The sequence below is a fragment of the Thunnus maccoyii genome, chromosome 1 (genome assembly GCF_910596095.1).
Source record: "Thunnus maccoyii chromosome 1, fThuMac1.1, whole genome shotgun sequence".
Taxonomy (NCBI): Eukaryota; Metazoa; Chordata; class Actinopteri; order Scombriformes; family Scombridae; genus Thunnus; species Thunnus maccoyii.
In genome coordinates this window covers 38,239,969-38,264,312 of record NC_056533.1, presented here as the reverse complement: position 1 = coordinate 38,264,312, position 24,344 = coordinate 38,239,969, and the positions used below count along the sequence as shown (strand labels likewise).

The following is a 24,344-nucleotide window of genomic DNA, read 5'->3' as shown; positions in this document are numbered from 1 at the left end:
TTAACTTTAAAGGCATTTCTTCTGCCCAATTAAAACATGATTGAACCTTAAACTCAGATCATCTGTGTGTTCAGTCTGTCAGGATGTTTGATCACAGAGGAAGGCTGTGCTTCTCTGGCCTCATCTCTAAGCTCGAACCCCTCCCATCTGAGAGAGCTGGATCTGAGCTACAATCATCCAGGAGACTCAGGAGGGGAGCTGCTGTCTTCTGGACTGAAGGATCCACTATGGAAGCTGGACATTCTTAGGTATGGACAGACAGATGGACACTCTCACGTATGTAGAGACAGGTGGACAATCTCAGGTATGGACAGACAGAGGATACTTAGGTATGGACAGACAGGTTAACACTCCCAGGTATGGACAGATCAACAGACACTTCATCTAACTGAGGGACTCTGGTTCATGTTTAAATGGTGGATATGAGCGAAGGTGTATGAAGTTGATTGTGACTTTGTCTCTTCCTCCAGGCTGGACCATGGTGGACTGCAGACACTGAAACCTGGTCTGAGGAAGTGTAAGTGTGTTTTCAGTTTGATTCATAAGAACATAGCTGCACATGCTGCACTAGACTGTTGGACTGAAGTACAATGACACATTTTATTCAGGATTTAGCTTCTGTTTTCTGTCAGTATGGCTGGAAAGATGTTAGAATCCGGGTCCAACAAAAGTAATAAATACATTTTACGAAGAGTCGAGCTAACAGGAAGCTACGGCCCTGATCAGACAGAGCACTTTGTAGCAGCCTTGGTCAGCTTTTTGTAATTGTTTTCACTGAGAGTGAAGTTTTTTGCTCGCTGCTTTTGTGTTGCTGAGTGCCTCACTTTTTTTCCTCTCTAAGTGCCTTGAGCACACTGAGTTGGAAAAACTTCTATTCATAGCATAAAAGCGCCCAACATTGTTAATGTCTTTTCCTATTGTCCAACTGGATGAATTGAGAGACAGGCCTTCTGTGGTGGTGACGACAACAAGTGGAGATAACCAGACCACTCAAGGACAAACTGGTGGTGGCTGTTGCCAGATACCCAGAGCTATATGACTTAACTACTGTAGTTACCGTGATCTAAACAGAAAACAGCAGGCCTGGAGTGAGTTTACTTCAGAGCAAAATCATGGTTAGGCTAAGGACAGGTGATTCATTGCTTGCCCACTCAGGGACAAACTGGTGGTGGCTGTTGCTGGATACCCAGAGCTATAGGACTTTACCTACTGTAGTTACCATGATCTAAACAGAAAACAGCAGGCCTGGAGTGAGTTTACTTCAAAGCAAAATAATGGTTAGACTAAGGGCAGGAGATTCATTGCTTGCCCAGCAACAATTAAAAAAAGATGCAGGAAGCTGATCTTTTTTTAAATTGTAGGCTTCCACAAAAAAGGCAGTGCGGTGCGCCTCGCTCTGTCTGATCAGGGCCTACTTTTGTGTCTTCTGGGTCCATCATATTACAGAGAGTTTTGTTACATTCAGGTGCTGCTCGTAAGCTTGTACTTCACAAGTTTGACTGATAGAAGTCATTGTGTTCTCTTATGTTCTCTGAAGGTCCATGTGTTTAGAAAATGAGGGTCAGATGTTTTAAGACATTTTGCCTGTTTTTTAGGTGCAGATGTGACACATTCTGTTCCAAACATATGAGCTGTATTTATCAAACAGTCGCAGCAGCTGGAGTCACAGTTTGGGCCTTACTGTCATGCCGCCGCAGCGTTCAAAGTGGGAACAGTGTATTATTTTAAAAACCCCAATCATAAACAGGATAATGGTTATTTTTGCATGCAAAACAGTCAAATTAATAGGATTTAAACTTTAAAAATAATTTGGGAAATAAAAAAAACAACATGCAAAAACTAGATATGGAGGTATTTAACTGCAGGTGGTTATTGTGATGTCATCAACGATGATCATCAACATGTCCAGAGAAGTGAATTCAACTTACAAAGAGTCATTATCAGCTCTTGGCAGTATATTTTAGCTGCTGTATTCATATTTTAAACTTTTTACATCCCAGACAGAAACAAGTTTCCTCTGAGGAAAACTGTAGGATTCCTAAACTGTCAGTGCATCATGACGGGAAAAGCTGTGTTTAAAAGGGGATGAAAGTAGCGAGTGTGATTGGCCACGATTGTCACAGCCTCCAACACATCCATCTATAATGTATGATGATGTATTCTCTCTGATCAGCACCTGGATCCAGGTGTGCCGAGGTTGCACCCAGAGAGCCTGGCCATGAAAATACTAAAAGTGTTGACTGTCAGTGTTCTAACTGAAGTGTTGAATTTACATTTAAAGAAACATCAGATGCAGTTGGAATTAAATTTTAGTTTAAAATTGGCAAAAAAATTCTCATCACAAGGTTGACTTACTCTGCATTTCCAAAGCTTTCATTTACATGCCATGGCCTTCCTCAGTGGATGGAGTTGCTCAGTTGTCATGGAGATGGTTTAAGATTGAATGGTTTAATTGTGTCTTGTTCTCTCCATCAGATGCCTGTGATCTGGAACTGGACACAAACACAACAAACAGAAAGCTCAAACTGTCTGACAACAACAGGAAGGTGACAAATGAGGAGAAGGATCAGTCATATCCTGATCATCCAGACAGATTTGACGGCCTGCCTCAGCTGCTGTGTAGAAATGTTCTGACTGGTCGCTGTTACTGGGAGGTCGAAAGGAGAGGAAGAGTTCATATATCAGTGTCTTACAGAGTAATCAGAAGGAGAGGAGACAAAGATGACTGTGAGTTTGGAAGGAATGATCAGTCCTGGAGTCTGTACTGCTCTGAAGATGGTAGTTACTGTGTCTGGCACAATAAGATAGGAACATCCATGCCCTCCTCCTCCTCCTCCTCTGCCTCTAACAGAGTAGCAGTGTATGTGGACTGTCCTGCTGGCACTCTGTCCTTCTACAGAGTCTCCTCTGACACACTGATCCACCTCCACACCTTCAACACCACATTCACTCAGCCTCTGTATGCTGGGTTTGCAGTCTGGTCTGGTTCAGTATCTCTGTGTCCTCTGTAGGAGGGAGAGTCTCTCCTATGTACAGAAACTGTGTTCAGAAGCTGAAATCAAACATGTATTTTATCACACCATTGTCCCCCATGTATGTTAATGGGGTGGACAAATATTAGGAACACCACCACCCACTACAATCTCAATAATTAACATAAAATAGAATTATCACCTTTCTGACAATGTCAATAAATGTAATGCATAATCTTTGTAAAAGTGGAATTTACGGTAGAGCTGTTGTACTGGATTGCATTAGATTGCACAGGTGTCCCTAATACTGCATATGTGTGTGTGTGTGTGTGTGTGTGTGTGTGTGTGTGTCTCCCCGTATGGTAACACTTGTTTCTTGTACATTTGGTTATATGTGCATCTATGTGATAGGGCACACATTCTATTTGACTGTGTTGATTTTTGGGGTTTTTAATCGCTGTGTGGTATGTTTAATGTACATTGGGTGTATGCTTCATGGATTCAGTTACAGCATTTTACTTGTGCTTATATTCTTATATTTATATTTGTTGTGTTACCTGTGTTCTCATGTTTATGCCTATATTTTTATATTTTAATTTTCCATTGTAAAGCACGTTGAGCTTACTTGTAATGAAATGTGCTATATAAATAAAATTGCCATTTCCATTGCCATAATAAAGTGGCCAGTTAGTCTATGTTGAATATAATATATAAGTGTGGATATCTTTAAAGGTGCGATATACAACATTCATTTGCTATGTAAAGATATAGTGGAGTAATGGTGGAGTAACTAAAACACAAAATAAAGCAATGTTGACTTGAGAACATACAATAGGTAACTTTTTGGTCAACATGACAGGGCACATACACAGGAATTAAAATGAGTTGTAGAGAAAATATATACTACATAATGTATCTGTGAAACAAGAAATGACCATATAATAAATGCTACAGTGTTGAGATATCTGCTTTTGCAAAATTACCCAAAAAACTGCCCAGAGTATCCCTAACCCAAGGCACGCTATAAAAAATATCAACATCTAAATATTACTTTTAGATTGTTTCAATTTGAGCCAAAAATATAGTAATGCTCATCAGTTTTGGCTGGTAGCAACCTGGCTGACTGTTAGTTCACAAATGCAAGCTAATGTCAGTTTACTTCCATGGTGGAAAAACGCTAATCTAAAAAGCAAATATGCATTTTAATATCTACATATAATAAACCTGTAGTAGCAGACTAGTGTAAACTAACAAGTAAATTTTAAAACTTTCATGTTGAGCATAGCACTGTTTCCACAGCCGTTTTTACCTCCTTTTATTTATTTATTTTTCATTTTGCAGGCATCGGCAGCAGGGCTCTCTGTGATGACATCACAAATGTTGATTGGTTGAGGCAGTTGTTGTCCCAGGGCTATCATACAAAATGTTGGTCTCAGGACAAAAACCACTTGGCAAAATCTGACCATAATGGTCGAGAGGTGGTATGAGGAACGAGGAGGTCACAAAAGTAGCTAGGGGCAAGGTCATGGAGTGCCTTATACGTAATCAGCAGGATCTTGTGGTTGATTCTGAATTTTACAGGAAGCCAATGGAGGGAAGCAAGAACAGGGGTAATGTAGGACCCATGGTTGGTTCTGGTAAGAAGTCTGGCTGCTGCATTTTGGGCTAACTGCAAATGTTTTAGAGCAGACTGACTGAGGCACGTGTAGAGCAGAGGAGAGTAGTGTATTAGAAAATAAATTATGACGTGCAAATTGCAAACTATAGTTTTAAACACATCAGTAAAACATTACATCTTATTTAGGTTCTTTCAACAACCATTAATTGATTAAAGGATATTACACAGAATGTGCACTTTTATTTCTGACTGATATATAATGGTAAAACTGCAGTGTGATAATGTGACTATTTTCCCACAGACTTCCTGATCACAAGCCTTTGATGAGCTGAAAACTTCACTGATGTTAAACAGGTCGATGTTCAGTTGTGATAAACGTTAAAGACCATCAATAGATTAGCAGTCAGTTGTGGCCGTCTGCTTTACAGGACGATCATTTATTCTGAACAAAGTGCATCATGATCACTGGCCAGGGTGCTCATCCTGGGACCAGGTCTCCCATTACTCCTACTGGGATGTAATATTGATGGCAGACAAGATTTTTCATTTAAAGAAAATCAGGATTATTTTAGGCTTTTTGTGATAAATTCCTTGGATGTTGTGCTGTTTTGTGGCTCCAATTTGGTGTTTTCTCTTTTACTTGCTCATCTCTGTGCTAATATCAGACTGTGTGTGCAAAGTTGTTAGTATTTATTATTCACAGGAAAGGAGGAGATAGGGATCAAACCGCTAACCCTGTGATTAGTGGATGACCCGCTCTACCTCCTGAGCCTCTTTTTCCTGAGGAACCAGGGAACTGAGAGCAGCTGAAAGTGTTGATATCTTTAAACGTAAATTTAAAACCAACCTTTGTCCTGGCTCTTCATTACAATATTTTATGGGCATTATTTATTTTATTTGATAATTTATTTCAATTCAAATGTTTATTCTCTCTTATCTATCTTATTTGTCATTGTCCTTTAGATGTTTTGTCCAGTTCCTTTTTATTTTAATATATTTTATTGGTTATATTACATTTTTATCTGTCTTGTGTGCATTTGTCCCGTCTTATTATCAGCTTGTCAGTCTTCTGTAAAGCACTTTGAATTGCACAAACCTGTATGAAAGGTGCTATACAACTCAAGTTTGATGTGATTGATGATTGTCTATGAAAATCAGACAGAATAAATGAAAAAAAAACAACAGCATTGAAACCTTTAAATCTATGTTGGATGTTGGCCTATTTGGCATCTCTGCCTCTGATCCCTGCACTGCTGTATCTTTCCAGCAGATGGCGGCAGAAGAAACCGTAATAAGCCGCTCTGTGTTTTTCTGTGTGTGTGTGTGTGTGTGTGTGTGCCGGGAGGCAGCTGCTCTGTGTCTTTAAGGCCGGATCTGAACCCTCTCACTCGGCTGACTGGTGCCACGCTGCGGCGCCTGCTCAGTGCGCCTCCGCTGCTGCCGCTGCTCGGATCCTGGACCAGGAGCTCCTCTGTCCCGTGCGCTCGCCCGTGTGCATGTGTGTGTGAGTGTGTGAGTGTGTGTGTGTGAGTGTGTGCGCGCGCGCGCTGTCTGATGGTAACCTATGGATTGACGGGAGGGAGGCTATTGTTGTCAGCCCGGCGGTTTGTTCTGCTGGAGCTGCACTTTCACCGGAGAATGCCCAGAGGAACCGGAGCTGTGTTGCTGCACGGATAGCGCAGAAATACACTCGAGAAACACGGTAATTATTACTATTCTTTATTTCCAGTTTCACGCTGATTCCCCTGCTGTTGTTTATTATTCTCATTAGAATAAAAAGATCTCGCGTGAGGCTACAGCGCCGTGAAATCACGGCTCATCCTCCTGGAGGCTGCGGGTTTGTTTACCATCAGAAAATGACACTTTGTGCTCTCAAAGCCGTCCGGATCTGAGTGAAACGCGTCTTTACCGTCCGCAGACTGGATGAGCATCCTGCAGACATCCCTGCCTGGATGCAGGCTGCATGTCCTCTCTGATGGAAACAGTGATGCAGCAGCAGAAGGCCTGCTGGGAGCTCCGAGCTGCTGCTGCTGCTATAACAGACTGAAGTTGTTCAGCATTGTTTTCTAACAACAGCTAATATCTAATTTACACAAAAACAGAACACACAGAGTTCAGGCTCAGCTGTAACAAATTATTTCAATTCAGGAAAAAAAGAAAGTGTGTAAACCGAAAAATAAACCCAATTTGATGAGTGGTTATTTAGTTTGGGAATTTGGGGATATGCACCACTAAAACACAACATCACCTGACATGATACCTGGTCTTGAAGAGGTTCCCTGTTTTATGCAGATACTGTGTATATTCCTCAATACGTTTCTGTTTTAAATGACCACACAGCAAATCTGGTGTCCTGTAATATTCCAGCTGATGAATGCTGGACACAATTCACAGGTGACTTTTGCCCTGGTGCCCCTGAGCAGGCTAATCTGACCACTTCCAAATAATTAAGGATGCATTGTGGATGTATGAGGTGAAAATAAAGGCCATTACTGAGTCATTTTTAAACATATAAATTACAGGTACATTCATATTTTTAGTTTAAAAGATGTACAAAGTAGACAAGTCAAATCAATCTGTCCATAGAGCACATTTAAAAACAACATATGCTGACCAACATGCTTTACAAAGACTGAGAATTACAGTTACGAGGATCAAATTTTTGGTTTTATAAAGTAGCCATACTAGAAAAGATAAAGTCAGCTTTTCTAACTCATATATATAATAACAGTAGTGATGTAAACATGTAAAAGACCTGTCAATCACATTTAGAATGATAGCAGTTTCCAGTCCTGCGTGTTCAGATTTTGGGGAGATCCTTTGGTTGGATCATCGTCCCTGAAGTCTTTTGAGTCAAGTTCAAGTCAAGTATTAAAAAACCTCCACAGATTTGTTTTTTTTTTTAAAAGGATCACAATCAATGCAGCAGAACCAGAGATATCGTCTTTTTAATTCCACACATTCTTCATCTTTATCAAAAACTGGCGCCTACATTACCCACAATGCCACTCAGCCACTGACAGTTGTTTCTGAGATTTGAATATGTTATGCTATGGCGCCCGTTCATTCCTATCAAAGTTGCTCAGTGGTGCATGAAGCCAAAAAAAGTCATCCATGTTTCCCTGGGCTTCCTTACACTTCTGCGTTTTTGGACCCATAGAGCATGCTCAGTAGAGTCCCTTCTCCAGCTTGGCGGAGACTTCTGTTGGCCAAGCTGTTGGCTCCTCGTTCAATTGAATGGGGATAAAAATAAAAAAAATTTAATAGTGCGGCTCTTCTAGACTTTCCAAATGTTATCGGGCTGAATGGATCAAATTCTGATAATAAACGAGTCATTTCATTCAGAAACATTTATTCAAAATTTTTACAGCAGTGGCTGTGGGGGAAAAAGTCTTTCTGGGCCAGTGTGCGTCATGTGACGGGGACCTGGAAGTTGTAATTACATGGTTTGGCCACTTTGTCAAATTGGCTTCACAGCCAGGCGCATGTGGTTTGTTCAGATAAGTCAACCAACTGTTCAGTGGGCCTGGGCTGTTTAAAACACTGCCATATGATTGGTTATAAATAGCTTTGTTCCTGTGGTTTGATAGGCTGTTGTGCATTGTCAGGCAATGTTTCCTATTGCAGTTATATCAAAGTTTCTAATTTTCTTATCATTTAAATTTTATATTGCAATAGGTGTATCTTATTGCCAAGCCCTACATGCAAATAAACATTCTATTCACGCTTATTTTCAGCACGGCATGTTTATTACAGAATACTGATAACTTGTAAAATCTGAAGTACTTGACTGCTGGAGTTCATGTTTTTCCAACCTTAGTAGCTTGAATTTATAGCAGTATAAAAATGATGCTTTTCACCCTTTTAACACCTCTGACCATAAACGACCGTCTCAAACTCTGTGATGAAGTTTGTTTGATGAAGTCAGATTTTCAGATCATTGGAGACCGTCTAAATGTGTGTCTGTTAATCTGTCAGGTAGAGTAAAGAGCTGCCGTCCAGTCTCTCTGCTCTCTCCCAGTTTGGGCCTCCACCCTTCATACTGGGACTCCTGCCAGAGCTCCTCTGTGATTTAGTGCGCTGACCACATGCAGCCGCTGCCATATGCTTCAGATGACAGCTCATATTTAAAGCTTCTGCAGGCTATCAGCCTTTCCTCACGAGCCCTTGCAGCTGATCTGTTAGATTCTGTTTTATACTTCTACTACTATAAACAGATGTATGATGCTTTAAATCTCAGCTGACAGAATTGAAATCCAGTCTTTGTTGGGTCAAAACATTACACACCCAAAGTCAAAGTATCTAAAGTATCTCAAATATCTATCTTGTGATCCATCAGTATTCTGGTGCTGATATTTATATGAGGAACTGACCAAAAACTAGTTGCTTAAATATGAGAATACAGGAGCTTGTAACCAATCATGAGACAAGAAAACTCTTTCAGGTGCACCAGCTTTAAGAGAGAGAGGAAGACTTTGGGATACATGCCTTGAACTTAAGAAAACTAAACAGATGCAAAATAAAATTGCGAGTGCCCCAAAACGAGATGTATTTGCATTTAAGTGACAGACACCCTCTGGTGGCTGTAAAAATTATGACCGGAGTAAAGAAGAAAATCAAGTAACTTAAATTTAGACAAAGTCCGCATTAGGAGGGGGAGGCATTAACCCAACAGTGGACTTTTCCACAGGAGACCGCTGCGCGTTTCCTGTTTCCAACTATGAGTTGGGACATTTTTTTAAAAAGCGTAATTATGATCATCCCCTAACCTTAACCCCGTGGTTATTATTGTAGCCATGACAACGAAGACGGCCTAAATTTAAGGAAGTAGTAACTTTAACCCACACCACATGTTTCTCTAACATAAACAAAGTGATCATTTTAACCCAAACCATGATCTTTCCCTAAACGTAACCAGACCTCAACCACAGCGTTGTCACATCATAAAACATCAAATGACAAATGATGATGTCCTGTCGATTACTGCCAATAGAGGCGCCAGATTAGAAAATGCTCCGTCGTTCTGGAGTCACATGGTCAAACCATGTATTTGGTTGTTTAATTTGAAGGATTTGTTTGAGTGAGCTGGCACTAGTGAAAAGTTCAACAAGATCTGAAGACCCTTTTTAAGTGGTCTGGATAAAGATTCAAACTCCAAATCCCAACAATGACTAGTATTAGATTTTCTGTAAAGATTGTTAAACTAACAATAATTTGCATAGTAAATTAAACATTGTAGTCATTTATCAAACAAAAAGACAAATATTCTCTGGTTCCAGCTTCTCAGAAAGGGATGATTTGCCTGATATGTCAGTTTTATATCATTATGAACTGAATATCTTTGCGGTTTTGGACTGTTGGTTGGAAAAAAACAAGACATTTGAAGACCTCACCTCAGGTTCTGGGAACTTCTGTTGGATGGACTGACATTAACATCTCTAAGGCCATGCAGCGAGCGAGGCTAAAAATAAATTTGACATCAGTCTGATGTATCAGTCTGGCAGCAGTGTAGCAGTGCTGCTGATGAAGCTCCTCCATCTTCCTCACTGTGCTTTAACTGTGTCACTGACCGTCTATCAGACGGAAGCTACATCTTCCACTTTAATGAATTATTTAATCTGGTTAACCTACATTCAAACACAGACACAGATTAAGCTTCATTTCATGGTTATTTAAGCTAGTGTTTTTTATCCATGCTTCAATGTCATGCAGACAGCTGGACAGTTTATTTTGTGTGTCCATATTTTATGTTGGTTTGAATCTTTGTGCTTTTGTTGGTTTGTTTGCTTGGTAAATTTGTGGTAAAGTGTGTTATGTGCAGGTTGTTTTATGACATGCAAGTGCAGTTTTAATCCTGAATTGTTTTCCTCAGAAAGTCCCCTTTACGCTGTGTGATTTTTGACAATCATGACAGAAATGTGGTTACACTTTTGGTCGCTGGTCCTAGATTGCATCATGACACACGTCACCGACGTGGTGATTTGGGCTTTGGTGACTTAACGTCAGAATTCAATGCAGAGATGTTCCAGGAGTATGGCCAAATCTTGTTTATTGTTTTGCTACGTTTTCAAATCATGAGAACGGTGCAGATTGATGAAGCAATTCAGGGTTTTCCCTGGTATTTTTTGAGACAAAGGTGGCAAAATGCTGGAGAACATGCGTGGTGCAGCATACATGGTTTGTACGCACATTTTTAGAGTGTTGTGCGCTTCCATAGGGATTTAAATTTTATACCAAAGAGATGAAAAATAAAGGGTTTTGAGGTGAAACAGACTGAGGACTGAGTTATTTTCTTCACGTCGGAGTTGGTTTCTGTTGTTTAATGCTGCAGTGTGTGTTGGTCAGCTGGTCTTGTTTGTTGTTGTTGGAGTTTGCTGCTCCACTAACGTAAATCACTGAGTGATGGTGTAGAAAGCTTGCAGTATACTTCATGTTGGTCTTGCAAAGGTTATTATTTAGTCATTAAATCAAAACATGCTTGCAACCGCTGCCTGTTTTGAAGATGAATTACAAGATAACTCCAGTGTGTGTGCCCTGTAGACTGTCCAGGTGCTGCACTGCCATCGCAGTTGAGTTCTGCCTTTTCGTTCCAACATCACATGCTGGAATTTCCAATAAAGGCAGCGGCCAGTAATACAAAAGTGGCCCATCTTTGAGCCAGATAGGCAGGGAAAACCCTGTAATTGATGACATGTCTCTGCCTGTATCTGTGTTCTTTTTCTGATTTACATCATGGTGCTTGGATTCACCAGGTATTCATTCCTGCGGATGGGTTCAGGTAGCCGGCTCCATTTTACATTTTACATGATATCTAAAAAAAAAAAAGAAAAAAAGACAAGACATTCAACAATGATCAGGCATTTGCGTTGAGGCTGGAACGTCAGTGGTTCCACATTCTAGATGAGAACCTGACGGAGCTCAGTCCAGGGTTGGTTGAGGCTGAAATAATAGATGACCTCCACATACATACATCTATATATAAGATTTCATATTACAGCAGAGCAGGTAGGTACGCCAACATTCACGCCAACATTTGGCTTGTGCTGCAGTTTCTTGGTGCTTTAAGCAGCAACTTCATACTGTCATTATAAGCCACTGTGAGTCTCCACATGCTGCCTTTTATGTAGCACCACCACAGGTGGGCAGTGTCTTCACAGTCACTTAACACATAATAAATTTACTAGCTAACATGTTTGCTTTTGCATACAACCTTTGACACTGTCTGTAAACGTCCTCGTCATCTGATAGATCATTGGTTATGTAATGGTGTAAATATTTAGCCTCATTACACACTTTAAGTGCAATGCCAGACAAGAAGAAATCAGGAAATAGTAATTTTCTGTCTTCCCTACTTCTGAAAATAATAACATTACACTTATTTGCATTATGTTTGATGTCTAATTCTATACCGTGTTGTGAAAATAGTCTCAATAATTGTTGAAGAGCAGCAGTACATGGACAGAAATCACCAAATCATCTGCATACATAAGATGGTTAATGAGAGAATTACCAACCATGCACCCTGTTCTACATCCATTTACCTGCATTGACAGATCATCCATATAGATGATCTGTCAAAAAGAAAAGGAGACAAAATACCACCTTGTCAAACTCCATTACTCACACGGAACCAAACAGAAACAGAATTTACCCATTTAACTGGCTAAGCTAGACCAGTCCAAGTTCCCTGCACTTATGCTACTCTTCACAGATGATAACATAGGTAGATTGTCTAAATTTAACAATATAGAAAAGGGTATATAGTTGGTAGTGGCCAGATTGTAATTAAGCTCCATGGCTTTTAAAGTGTTGTGTGCATCAGCTGTGCATATGCAGTGATCAAGCCATGAGGTTGTGTGCCAACCTTCTTCACTGATATAAGTATAGTTATTATCAGACATAAGCACCTTGCTAGAGAGGATCAAACCACCATCAGAGCAAAACTGCATTAAGGGATTAGCGAATAAGTGCAAGAGATCATTCATATCTCTAACAACATAGATGCATGTGGAAGCATTGTCCTGAAAAAAAAGAAATAAAAGAAAACACATCTATCTATCTAGATATTCATCCTTATTTTGGTAACACTCATATGGTGTATAAATGTTCAAAAACATTTTGTCATTACAATTGAACTGTATACCAGTAGTAGCCCAATCAACACCCAATCTAAGCATGTTAACCAGCTGATCATATTTCTTATTCCATAAAACGGCAGCACCTAGTATCCTGCCTTGGACTGTTTTAGTGCTGATTAGTCGTTAGTCGTTGATTCACCAGAAGTTAAATCTAAAACTGTTGAATTAAAATTCTCTGGTTCCAGTTTCTTAAAGCATCTGATTTCTTTAGTTCTCTGTGACAGTAAACTGAATATCTTTGGGTTGTGGTTGTTGGTTGGGACAAAATAAGACATCTTAGGTTGCATCTTGGGCTTTAGGAAACATTGGCATTGTCATTTTTCACCAATTTCTGACATATTATAGACCAAATGACTAATCGGTTATTCAAGAAAATAATAGATAGATTAATTGATAATGAAAATAATCATTAGTTGCAGCCGTACTAAAGAATCTTGTATTGAAACTTTTATCTTTACTCTCTTTTTTATTAGCAAAGAGAAATAATACATAAAGGTAGCAGCTTCTCATTTTTAGCTAAATGTCTGAATGTTGCTGAATGCTTTTATAGTTTGACAGAGTGGAGACTCTTCTCTGGAGAAATGATCAGCTGATCACCTCACGTCACTTTAATAATCTACCAGTTAAACTTTGATTCATATTAGATCCACATGTGAATCTGATCAGCTTCATAGATCTGAATCAGGAGCTTCAGTATTTTGAGGAAGTCATTTTTGATTATAACACTAATTATAATACTATTATAATACTGTAATGCCTCAAAACTGATATTGAACATGTAATATTAATTATTAATTTTTAGAATTTCCAGCACCATATCAGCTGTCATTTGACAATCAGTTTGCAGGCAGCCGTGATGCCCGTTTAATTGCCTGAACAATTGATTAGAATGATTTCTGGCATTAAACAGAGGCATGTAATAATTGATAAAGGTTTTTTTTGTGTCAGTGCAGGAACAAATCATTGCCACAGCTCCAAAGTCAGCTGCTTTTTCTGAATTCAATGACCATTAAACTTTAAACCAGCAGAGGAACCATGTGGGCTTTTACGGGACCACATCGCTGTACTTTCATGCTTTTAGATAACCACCCATGCAAACTTAAAATCCACCCATCACTTGTCTTCAGCGCAGCCTCGTGTCTGCAGATCTCTTTGTTTCCCTTTCTTCCTGCTTTGGGAAATAACAGACTTTCGTTGCATAATCCCGCTTTGGAGATATTCTTAATCCAGATGGTTTGCGTGTCCTGTGGCGTGTTTACAGTAGATTACCACCCTGGGTCCTGCCACTGGTGTAGGTCTCTACAGAGAATGCAGATTAAGTGGGATTAATACCCTCGCCGCTTTGTTTGGGGATGATTTAGCAGCAACCCTCCGGCTCCGGCTGGATTGTGTGTATTGTTTTAAAAAACACAAAAGTGTCCCGGATAGATGTTATGATATCATATCCCAACATGTCATATCATATCATGTATTGTAACTTTTCAATTCAATTATTTATATAGCGCCAAATCATAACAAAAGTTATCTCAGGGCACTTTTCACATAGAGTACTCTTTAATTTACAGACACCCACCATTCCCCCATGAGCAAGCACTTGGCAACAGCAGCAAGGAAAAACTCCCCTTTCCAGTGTTTTATTTATTTTATATTGTCAGACGTTAAGATAGCAGAAAAGATGCCAAAAGTGAAGTGGCTTACCACAAAACATCCCTTCTCTGTGAATCCTGGGATTTGTAGGTAAACAGTAACTGAACTACAATTAGACGAGACTTTAGAGGTCTCCACAGAATTCACAACATCATGACTGCAGCGACGGAAATCATCCATATTCATGACATGCTCCATCAAAGTCTGGTTTCCTGTCCCAGCACCTTGGTGTTGGTGTGAAGCAGATGTCCTGTAGGAGGCTGGATGGTGGGTGGGTGAGGCGGGGGGGGGGGATCAGTCATATGAACACTGGCAGGTTGATTGTTCCCAGGAGGCTTATATTACTGCAGCCTGCACAGGACACAGCTCTCTCTTTGTTACCCATCTCTCTCTGTCTGATGGACAAACCTGCAGTTCGCTGCCCACTCATAACCTGGATCCAGACCTCTGAGTCCAAGCCAACATCTCAAATTTTGTTGGGTTTTTCAGAAAGGTTGTGTTGCTCTCATATATTGGATGTTTTCTCCTTGGATGTTGGGAGTCTAACAAACCCAGCAGAGTTCTCATTCTGAATTCCCATTTTATTTTTTTCTTTCAACAATATCTTTAGTGTTACTGAACATAGAAACACAGGACTCTCTCGGATAATCTAACAATCACATAGGTTTATATTATGACCAGTCTTTTTTAAATATTTATAGAAATCATTTTTTGTGTTTTCATGAGTATTGTAGTATTATTACAGATTTTATCAGTTGTTACTGTTGGTCATAACTTAACCCACAGCATTGTTGAGTTATCCAGGACAGTCCAGCTGTTGGAGGTGAGAAAGGAGTCACGGTGTGAACGTATCTGTCGAGCTTTGTTTTTTATTCTTGACACAACAATTCCTGTCACTTTTTATGTGAACACTATGACTGCCTTCCAGGAGAGGCTGTCCAAATTTAACAACCAGTCCTCCAAATTAAACGACCAAAACGTTGTTTGATCATGTGACTCCAGAACGACACATAGCAGCATTTTCTAATCTGGCGCCTCTATTGGCAGTAATCAGCAGGACAACATTATTTGTCTGTGCTTTCCAAAACCGTTAAACAATAATGATGTTTTATGATGTGACAACGCTGTGGTTCAGGTCTGGTTAGGTTTAGGGAAAGATGATGGTTTAGGTTAAAATGATCACTTTATTAAGGTTAGAGAAACACGTGTTGTGGGTTAAAGTTACTACTTCTTTGAAGTTAGGCCACCTTTGTCGATTTTCTTGTTAGGACAGTCTTGTATTTAAACAATATTTCCCACCTCTCTATGACGGCCGGCTTTTCATTTTTGACTGGTTGTTTGGAACAACTCAACACATTTGATTTCTGCTGGTGTTGGACAACATTTAGTACAATGCATTAGTGACCAACGATAAACTGACCTCAACACTTCTGTAACCAGCAGCTGCTCACACTTTGCAACTCTGTTGTCCCAATTAAAACTGTTCTGTGTGTGGATTAATTACCCTGAGAAACTGGGACATTGTTATTACACTGCTGTTGAGTTTTTAAAATATTATATTTCGATGCAGCACAAACAAAACTTCCACTCATGTTATTTGCATTTGTCTGAGGATATCTTTTCTAAAGCTCTGATCAGCTGTGTTTGTTCTGCGTGATGATGTCATCGCATAGCAGAGTGTGTTTCAGCTTTATGCCAGATCATCCTGGTGGCGTACAGTCGCCCACATCCATCAGCGGTGTGTTTTTGTTGTTTTGAGTCATCTTGTGTTGTGTTGTTGTTTTTCTCCCATTCTCACAGTTCTTGTCTTCCTCTCTCCGCAGATATTGACATGAAGAAAGACATTGGGACTCTAATAGCAGAGGAACGTGCTGACATCATCTTGAAATATGCTACGGTGAGTTTCTGCTTCCAACAAACAAACAAAGTCTCTTTTCAGTCTGTTTTATTTAGTCCAGATGGATTATAAAGTCAAAGCTTTCTTACGGTATCTTTTTAGATTCGTACCAGAGCACAGATGTATTTCAATCTGTTGGATACTTTACTCATCTAAAGCAACAGTAAAGATATTTATATTTAAGTACTTTTGTCCTCATATATTAATTTATCATCCCAGCTCTTCATAGCAGTTACTGTTCATCTTGCTATCCTCGGTCATCAACATATTGTTGAGTGAAAACACAAATTACAGCTTTTGGATGCTTTGAAGTGTGTTAACAGCGCGGCTACATTATCTCCTGTGTTGTGTTATTTGTCTGTAGGAGGAAGAGTTCACACTCGGTTGATTTTGTGGTTAAAAAAGCCAACAGACACGACAAAAGAGTGAATTCAAATGTGTGCTGTGAGCTTTGTGTGCAGTGAATTTCTGCATGTGAGGAGGACAATACAGTGTGTTTATATGTGTGGGTGGATGTGAGTGTGCTGCCAAAGTGCATTAATAACACGTTCTGTAATAATATGTTTCTGTTTGTGGTTTGATGTGATTGGAAAATGATGACCAGAGATATTAAATCTGACTGAAACTGAAACTAACTATTAAAACCAGGCATGAAAAACATTCTACTAAAGTGAAAAATACTGAAACTCAGTGGATATGATGACGTCTGCCTCCTTCATGATCAACAACCAATGCCTCCTGCACACATCTAGTGACAGCTGAGTGAAAGAAAACTGGAATCATCACCATGTTTTCAGAAAATCACCCTCACTGAGTATCTTAAAGCTGGACATGTTAATGCATCACTTTTAGAGAGCCATAATGAATGTGAGAACTACTGTAAGAACTGCAGATCATACAGGACACAAAACATGCTGTTATAGAGAGCCAGAGTCATGACATCACTTCCTGTCTTCCACTAGCTTCTGTAACTCAATGCAATTTCTTATTTAACATGACATTGAAACGTGTTCCTGGAGTTTACTCAGCTCCATTACAGAAGAAGTCAGTGTGTTTACATGCACTCGATTAATAGTGATTTCTTAACTGTCATGTAAACAAGAACCCTGTTTTCTGTAATCGGGGTAAGGGATAAAAGAAACCTCATTTCCCCAGGTAGATTTCTGGGGAATTTTCTGGGGATTTCTTCGGGTGGACAGGGTCAATTTAGTTTACAGATACTGGAGGGGAGTGACCGTCCTGGTATCTGTGAATCTGACGGATCGGTGGTGGAGTCTGGCACACTGTCAGCACAAAATTTATCAAAGTAACTCCGTTTCTTTCATGGTGCTGTTTCATTGAATTTCTGGTGTTAAACATAAGTGGTTTATTTGTTCATCTTTAAAACTTCACAAAAATAGATGAAAGGGAACAGACATGCAGCGTATTTGAAATTGTTGATGATATATGATGATCATTCCCAGAGGCTCTGTTAGTAAGGGTTGGTAAAAGACACACATTACAGTTATCCTGTAGTTCATCTTTAAAAAAGTGAAGCATTTTAGGTTTAATGAATTAATAATTAGCTCTGCAAGACAACGGTGAAGTATTTTGTGAATACTTTGTACCTCATACTGCACTAACACATGAGACCAGCAGACCAGAAACCAAAAACACTGAAGCAGGGATGTTGGTCAGTAAATGACAGCCAGAGAACTGTTTGTCAGTTGTTCGGCACACAGTGAACTAGGGCTGCAACTAACGATTACTTTCATTATGTATTAATCTGTTGATTAGTTTCTCGATCAATCGAAAATGCTGAAAAATGTTGATCACCAACTTGCAACCTAATATGTCTTGTTTAGTCCTGACCAACAGTCCACAACCCAAAGATGTTCAGTTTACTGTCACAAAGCACTAAAAAACATAAAATATTCACATTTAAGAAGCAGGAACGAGAGAATTTTTCCTTTAAAAATGACTCAAAACAATTATTTGATTATCAAAGTAGTTGCCAATTAAGTTTCTGTCGATCAACTAATTGATTATTCGACTAATTGTTGCAGGTGTACAGTGCACTGAGCTAAATATAACGCTCCTCTCTCTATTTATTGAATCAAGAATCAGTTTTCACGATTGCAAAAGCTGCCCGATGCTCCGCGTCTCCGCTGGTGGACAAGAGGTTTACTGGAGCTCGGCCGTGTGAACGTGCTGATGCAGATCGGGGGGAATGGAGACGGTGGCAGCCAGAGGTTAAATTTAGCTCAGCAGCTCGGAGCAGAGGGGCGATGACGGGGCGGGTGTGGAGGGGGTTTCGCTCTGTCTAGCCATAGCAACAGCTGTGACACACTGTGCAGCGATTGACTTGACACCGACCTCCGGCTGGCTGAACTCCCGGTCAGAGAGATATCTGCGTCTGGATGCCTGCTTCCAGCCACATGTCGAGGTAGAGAGGACAGAGGAAGAGCAGGGCTGCAAACAGATCGACCCCACACCACGACTTGCAACTCCCAGGACAACTCGGAGATTTACAGCCTGAAGTAGATACTGTGCTTTCAGCTTTCAGAGATCATCTTGCTTCACCTCTTTTCCCCTGACACCTCCTGCTCTCTAACTTCCACCGACTGTAAAAACAGATTAGAGCCAGCAGACATTATGTTTCGACTGTATCAGCCTGAAGCGGTTGTACTCGTATTGAACAGCTGAATAAATGACAAAAAACACACAGTCTTTGATAAATTAATAAAAAGTTAAATCTTTACATTTTACAGTGGAATGCAGTGACTTTTTTCATTTTTATTCATTTATTTTTATTATTATTTTACACACATATACATTTAGAAAATGAACACTACATAAGTAGATTGTTACAGATAAAAACACAAAACCTACAGAGGGTTTGTGACCACTAAATTGGTTCATTGAGCTAAAGAATAGCAGGATTGCATGAAGAAAGAAATACAAACACTAATACAGCCTGTTAGTGGTGGGTTAGGGTTAGAGGTTGGGGTTAGGGTTAGGGTTAGGTCAATTGAAAACAAACAAACAAGAATGCAGTGACTTGAAAATAAATCCAGTTAATGTTGAATTTTGCTTTCAAATAATTTCAGAGGCTGTGAGAGCAAATACAGTTCAGGTGGACAAAGCTGAGATGTGCAGCCGCCTTTAAACTTAATTCAGAGGAAGCAAAGTTTGTACGTCCTTTGGTCCACGTCTGTGTAATGGTACATTCAGACAATCTTCAGTCACAAAGATGAAAGATGTCACGATGACACTGTATATAAAAATGGGGGCAACATATTTAAAGTACAGTATAATAATTTATCCAGTTACTCCGGTTTGTCTTGAGCTTTGCCTTGATGCATCTCAGAAAGTGTCATCCAACTAAAAAGGCTTTTTTTAAACCAAAGTTCTACAATCTACAGTTTCATTTCAACATCGGAAAATCCCAAATGCATCACATTTTTTCAAATTCCACATGATGGTTAGGTATTAATTGAAATTTCTTGTTTCTTGTCCCAGTACTAAACCCCGAGGTTTCAGTACTGAAACCAAAATTATGCTTTCTTTGATGCTTTACTTTCAATCGTGTTTTCTTTTTTAAAAAAATATATAAAAAGAAGCCAAAGTTCTCAAACGTTAACTGTTGTTTTAACATTTGAGCTCATAAATAGCAGTTTGACAAACTGTTCTTATCACAAGGTCAATCTGACGTGTTTTTGAACAGGAACTGTCTGATCAAAGAATAAAATGCAGCGCTGTTCTGTGTTTTCTCATTTGACGCCAGTAGAAGGTCGAAGTCATGATGTCACTAGTTTTTGTAACTCAATACAATATCTCATTCAGCATTTCTTTCAGTAGCCTTTCTGAAAAGTTTAAAGCATGTTTTTGGAGTTTACTGTCCATATTCTAAGACGACTCGGCTCCACTACAGATTTTAAGTTAACTCTGTGAGCACAGACAGAAACAGAAAGCCGCAGCGGTGCGGGTACTTACGTCACCATAACGTGGTTTTGTCTGTATCCATAAAACTCCCCAACGCTTTCCTCTAAAGTCATTGTTGCTGTTTGCAGCTGCAACCTGTGCTGTGTAAATACTTTCACAGCGTTCGCTCCTCTCTGTCCTGCTGTTATTACAGACATGTCTGAACTCGCTGTGACCCTCCATTCTCTCCTGGACTAGTATCCTCTGTTGAACTGTGACGTTCAGTTCAGCCTGTGAAATAAACAACGGTATTAGATGGTTTTTCAGAAAACGCCCGTCTTTATCTAAACATATGAAGCTGAAATTGACAAAGGTTCTGTTACAAGACTTATTAGCGTAGCTACAAATGTCAGTGGGATTTAGAATGAGGTTTTCTTTCTGGAGCAGAAGTTCCAGTTAGCACACACAGGACAGAAGAAATAGTCAAGGAACAGTAGCCAGGATGTGTTGATCTGTGAATTGAATGTGATAAAACTGCAGCTTTTCTGGAGAGTTGACACGTGCTGGGAAATAAGACTTGACACGCGTCGAGACACTGCCAGTGTACAGGCTTAGTTAGAAAACCATGAATGCAGATGTTTGACATTTGCCATACACTGTTGTTATGTGCATTTGACACAAGTTTCAGTACTTGGTTCGATACTTTGGATGGTTTTTGATGATTTGGTTCGATACCCAGCAATAGTGCAGACAGGAATCTGATCCTGCAGAAACATCTGAGTTTGAAATCCTAGTTGAAAAGTTCAGCTTTCATTTGTTACAATCTATAATTTGAATTCATTCATGTCCTACGAGTGGAAGTGAATTGTAGTAAATGAGCATCACAGATTTTAATCCATGCAGTTTGATCTGCCGGGCTCTGATGTCTTCCTGTAACACTCTGTGTGTCTCTGCCTCTCCAAACACCCTCAGCGAGAGAGTATTTTTAGTCCTCTCACTCTCATAAAGCTGACATCACTCTCAGTGCCTCCAGGACTCCAGAGTGCCGACTCAAGCTCGATGGAGTTGTGTAGTTTCTGTTCGCTCGCTCTGACCCTCTCTCTCTCCCCTCTGCTGAGAGCAGGAGGAGGGATTGGCTGCCGTCCAGACAGGCAGTCAACCAACCACACAGCGGTGTTGTTCTTCGCAGCGGAGGGAGGGAGAAGCCTCTCCAGTAGGCTGTCGGAGGATTAGCTCCCTCACTGGGACCAGATTGTTGCCTAAATGGATTTTCCAGGATACAAACATAACTCCTAAACTTTGTGCTGCTTCATGCAGATTTCTGAGAGCATGTTTGTTTTGGGCAGTTTTACTGTGCAGTGTGAGATTACACTTGCTGGTACAGTTTGACTGTTTAAAGATGTTGGTGTTTAAATCATGAAGCTTCCAGTTCAAACTGTTACCTGCCACTTTCAGACTGTGTCAGTTTATATGAATATAAAAAATGTAGGTAAATGCAAATGCATATGTGTGCAGTAAAAGTTTAGAAACAAAAAAAACTAGCTAGCTTTTCTATTTTAGCATTCAAACATATGAGTTTAGCTGAGCCTGAGTACAGCTGAAACTGACAGCTAAGAAAAGAAAGAACGAGTTAAATGAAGAGCTGAACCTAAAATGTCCTAAAATAGTTGATCAGGACTTTTCCTGATCTGGCGCCATCAAAGATGTTTGAAATTTGATATTTCTGCTCCTGCTGGTGATAAACATGCATATCAAGGCATCAAGTTGCCTCTTAATCTTTTTTTATACATCCAACAATGTTGTTTTCTGGTATGTGATGAGCTTTACAGTCTCACATGCTTCTAGCATAAATAGTTTATTCTTATTCATTTTGGTTTTATTTTAACATCGGATTCCCATTTCAGTTTAATTTCAGTCTGTTTGTTTTTTTCCATAAACATCCAAATTTTGTTTTGTTTATACATCCGTTATCCCAATAATGATTTAATCTTCCAAACTAGAGCAACCAGTTCTACATGTTTGTAAACCAAATCCTGACTAGTCCTTATCTTGGTCTTGAACTATATGTTAACTGTAAAAAAAACTGAGATGCTAATCCATGTTTCTGATCTCATCTGTCTATGAATCAAGTAAAAAGCAGTATGTTTATGAACTAGATGTAATTTGATAAAACTACTCTGGTTAAAAATGATTTAGTTTTGGAGGCAGATGTCATTGATTCCATTTAATCTTGATTGTTTTAGTGTATGGTTCAGTTGAATACATTGTGTGTGTGTGTGTTCCTGTTGGTCTCCATGTAAGTAAGTTTGTGTGTGTGTGTTTGTTTCTGCAGGGCAGGCAGGGCGGGGTGGAGATCGACCCCTGGGAAGATGCGGACTACAGCATTTTCAAAGTCATTGACCGTTTTGGCTTCATGCAGTAAGTCCGTCCTGTGTTTCTCTTCACAGCGGGTCGTTGGCACCGTGCAGCAGTCAGTGTCACTTTGTACCTGATTTGTTCTCTTATTGTTTTCCAGTGAGGAAGAGCTGCCAGCCCCGACTGCACATGAAGAGAAGGTAAAGAGGGAAACGTCACAAAGCTCTACAGCAGAGGGGTTCAAAGTCTGACTCTGTGGGCCCTCAGAAAAAAATGGAGACAACTGCTCTCCCCTGGTTCAGATTCAAATAGTGAAAATTGTGTTTTTTGTCTGTACATCAGCTGGTTTTAATGAATGGATAGAGGAGAATGTCAGTGATCCAGGAATATAAGATTCTGAGCATTAGTGATGTTATAAAAATAATGAAAAAGTTCATATTGATGGATTTTGTTGCTCCTGTTAATATTCTTTGTTTATTGTCTTACTTCAGTTTGGGGGATAATCACACTCTCGGTTTTGGAAGTACAGTTCCCATAATGCTTTGAAAGTCTAACATTTCCATAGATTAAATGAGTTAGCTATGGGCTACAACCATAGACTGTATAAAAATATGGACGTAGTTACTGCGACGTCACCCGTTGGTTTCTGAAGAGCGGTTTTGAAGCTCAAAGTGAGCCGCTCCGGCCGTCGCCATCTTGGCAGTGCGTGACTCCGCCTGACTCCCAGCCAATCAAAAATGGGCAAAGAGGCGGGCCGAATGGCTGAAACAAGCCACCTAGCGGCTGGTGGACCTGTCACTCAAAGCAGCCATGTCCTTCATTATGCATAACTTTATGGCTTAATAAAATTTAAACGGGTGAGTTATAAAAAAATTTCCCCCCCCGTACAGTTGTCATGAAAGGAGAAATTAGCTACAGAGACCAAAACCATTTTTTGTACCAGGCTGTAAACATGTTTATTTCTGCAGTTAAGTTGGGCATTTTAACATGGGGGTCTATGCTGATATTTGTTTACATTTTGGCAAAGTGGCACCATTAAAATTATGCCAACTGTTAATAATGTACTCATGGATGTACAGACAACTATCACCAGATTACTTCGATACTGAAGAAAACTTAAAAGCCTGATGATTCTGTAGTTGTAGGAAGCATCTTTTTTTCTATGTAAGCAGATTTATGGAGGTTTATTAGTGATGCTCATTAGGGATGATGATATTTTAAGTCATATGCATATCATGTCCATGTGTCAGTCGTGTTTATGTTCACCAATTTCTTTCTTGTTCACAGCTGAAGCAGCTGGAGGTGGAGAGAGCAGAGAAATGGCTGAAGATGGTCAAGAAGTGGGATAAATACAAGAATAGTGACAGGGTGAGTAACAGCTCACACATACCAGACCTGGATCAGATGGAGATTGGAAACACATTTTATTTTTTTTATATTTAAAAATTACTTCACTGCTGGAGAGTTTAGACATTTATGGACAAGTATGTAAAGTGGGTGTTGGTTTCTGTTTGGTCAGTGAGTCGTCTAACGGTTAGGTCACTGCAGCTGTCAACGTTGACACACATCAACAGTTTACTGTAGTAATACGCTGAATTCCTGCATGATCAGTCATTCATATTAACACAGCTTAACATAATTCTTAAAATATTAATGTAACTAGAGGATACTTGGAGAAGGAAAACCTGCGCCCACACTCAACAGTTCTCCAGCCTGCACTCAAAAATATTCATTTTTATGTCTTAAATTTGACATTAAAATGACAGTTTAATACATTAAAACCCCACAAATATATATGTTTATATATTAACAAT

The 24,344-nt window shown here is 39.7% G+C and overlaps 2 protein-coding genes across 3 annotated transcripts in view; both read left to right on the top strand.

The window, feature by feature from the left end:
* Positions 1 to 3,115, top strand: part of LOC121903275 (NLR family CARD domain-containing protein 3-like) — a 28,066-nt gene extending 24,951 nt beyond the window's left edge. Inside the window, exons 7-9 of the mRNA XM_042420142.1 lie at positions 75 to 248; positions 471 to 517; positions 2,476 to 3,115. Of these exons, the coding sequence (XP_042276076.1) occupies positions 75 to 248; positions 471 to 517; positions 2,476 to 3,011 (757 nt within the window). The 3' untranslated portion in view covers positions 3,012 to 3,115. The remainder of the gene's footprint in view (positions 1 to 74; positions 249 to 470; positions 518 to 2,475) is intronic.
* Positions 3,116 to 5,940: 2,825 nt separating this feature from the next.
* LOC121903436 (USP6 N-terminal-like protein) overlaps positions 5,941 to 24,344 on the top strand; it is a 34,634-nt gene continuing 16,230 nt past the window's right edge. The window contains exons 1-5 of one of the 2 annotated variants that reach the window (XM_042420455.1): positions 5,941 to 6,292; positions 16,199 to 16,272; positions 22,508 to 22,593; positions 22,691 to 22,730; positions 23,818 to 23,898. In XM_042420455.1, coding sequence (XP_042276389.1) covers positions 16,207 to 16,272; positions 22,508 to 22,593; positions 22,691 to 22,730; positions 23,818 to 23,898 — 273 coding nt within the window. In that variant the 5' untranslated portion in view covers positions 5,941 to 6,292; positions 16,199 to 16,206. Of the gene's footprint in view, positions 6,293 to 16,198; positions 16,273 to 16,636; positions 16,698 to 22,507; positions 22,594 to 22,690; positions 22,731 to 23,817; positions 23,899 to 24,344 lie in introns of those variants that run through there. The other variant, XM_042420447.1, reaches the window with a different exon arrangement.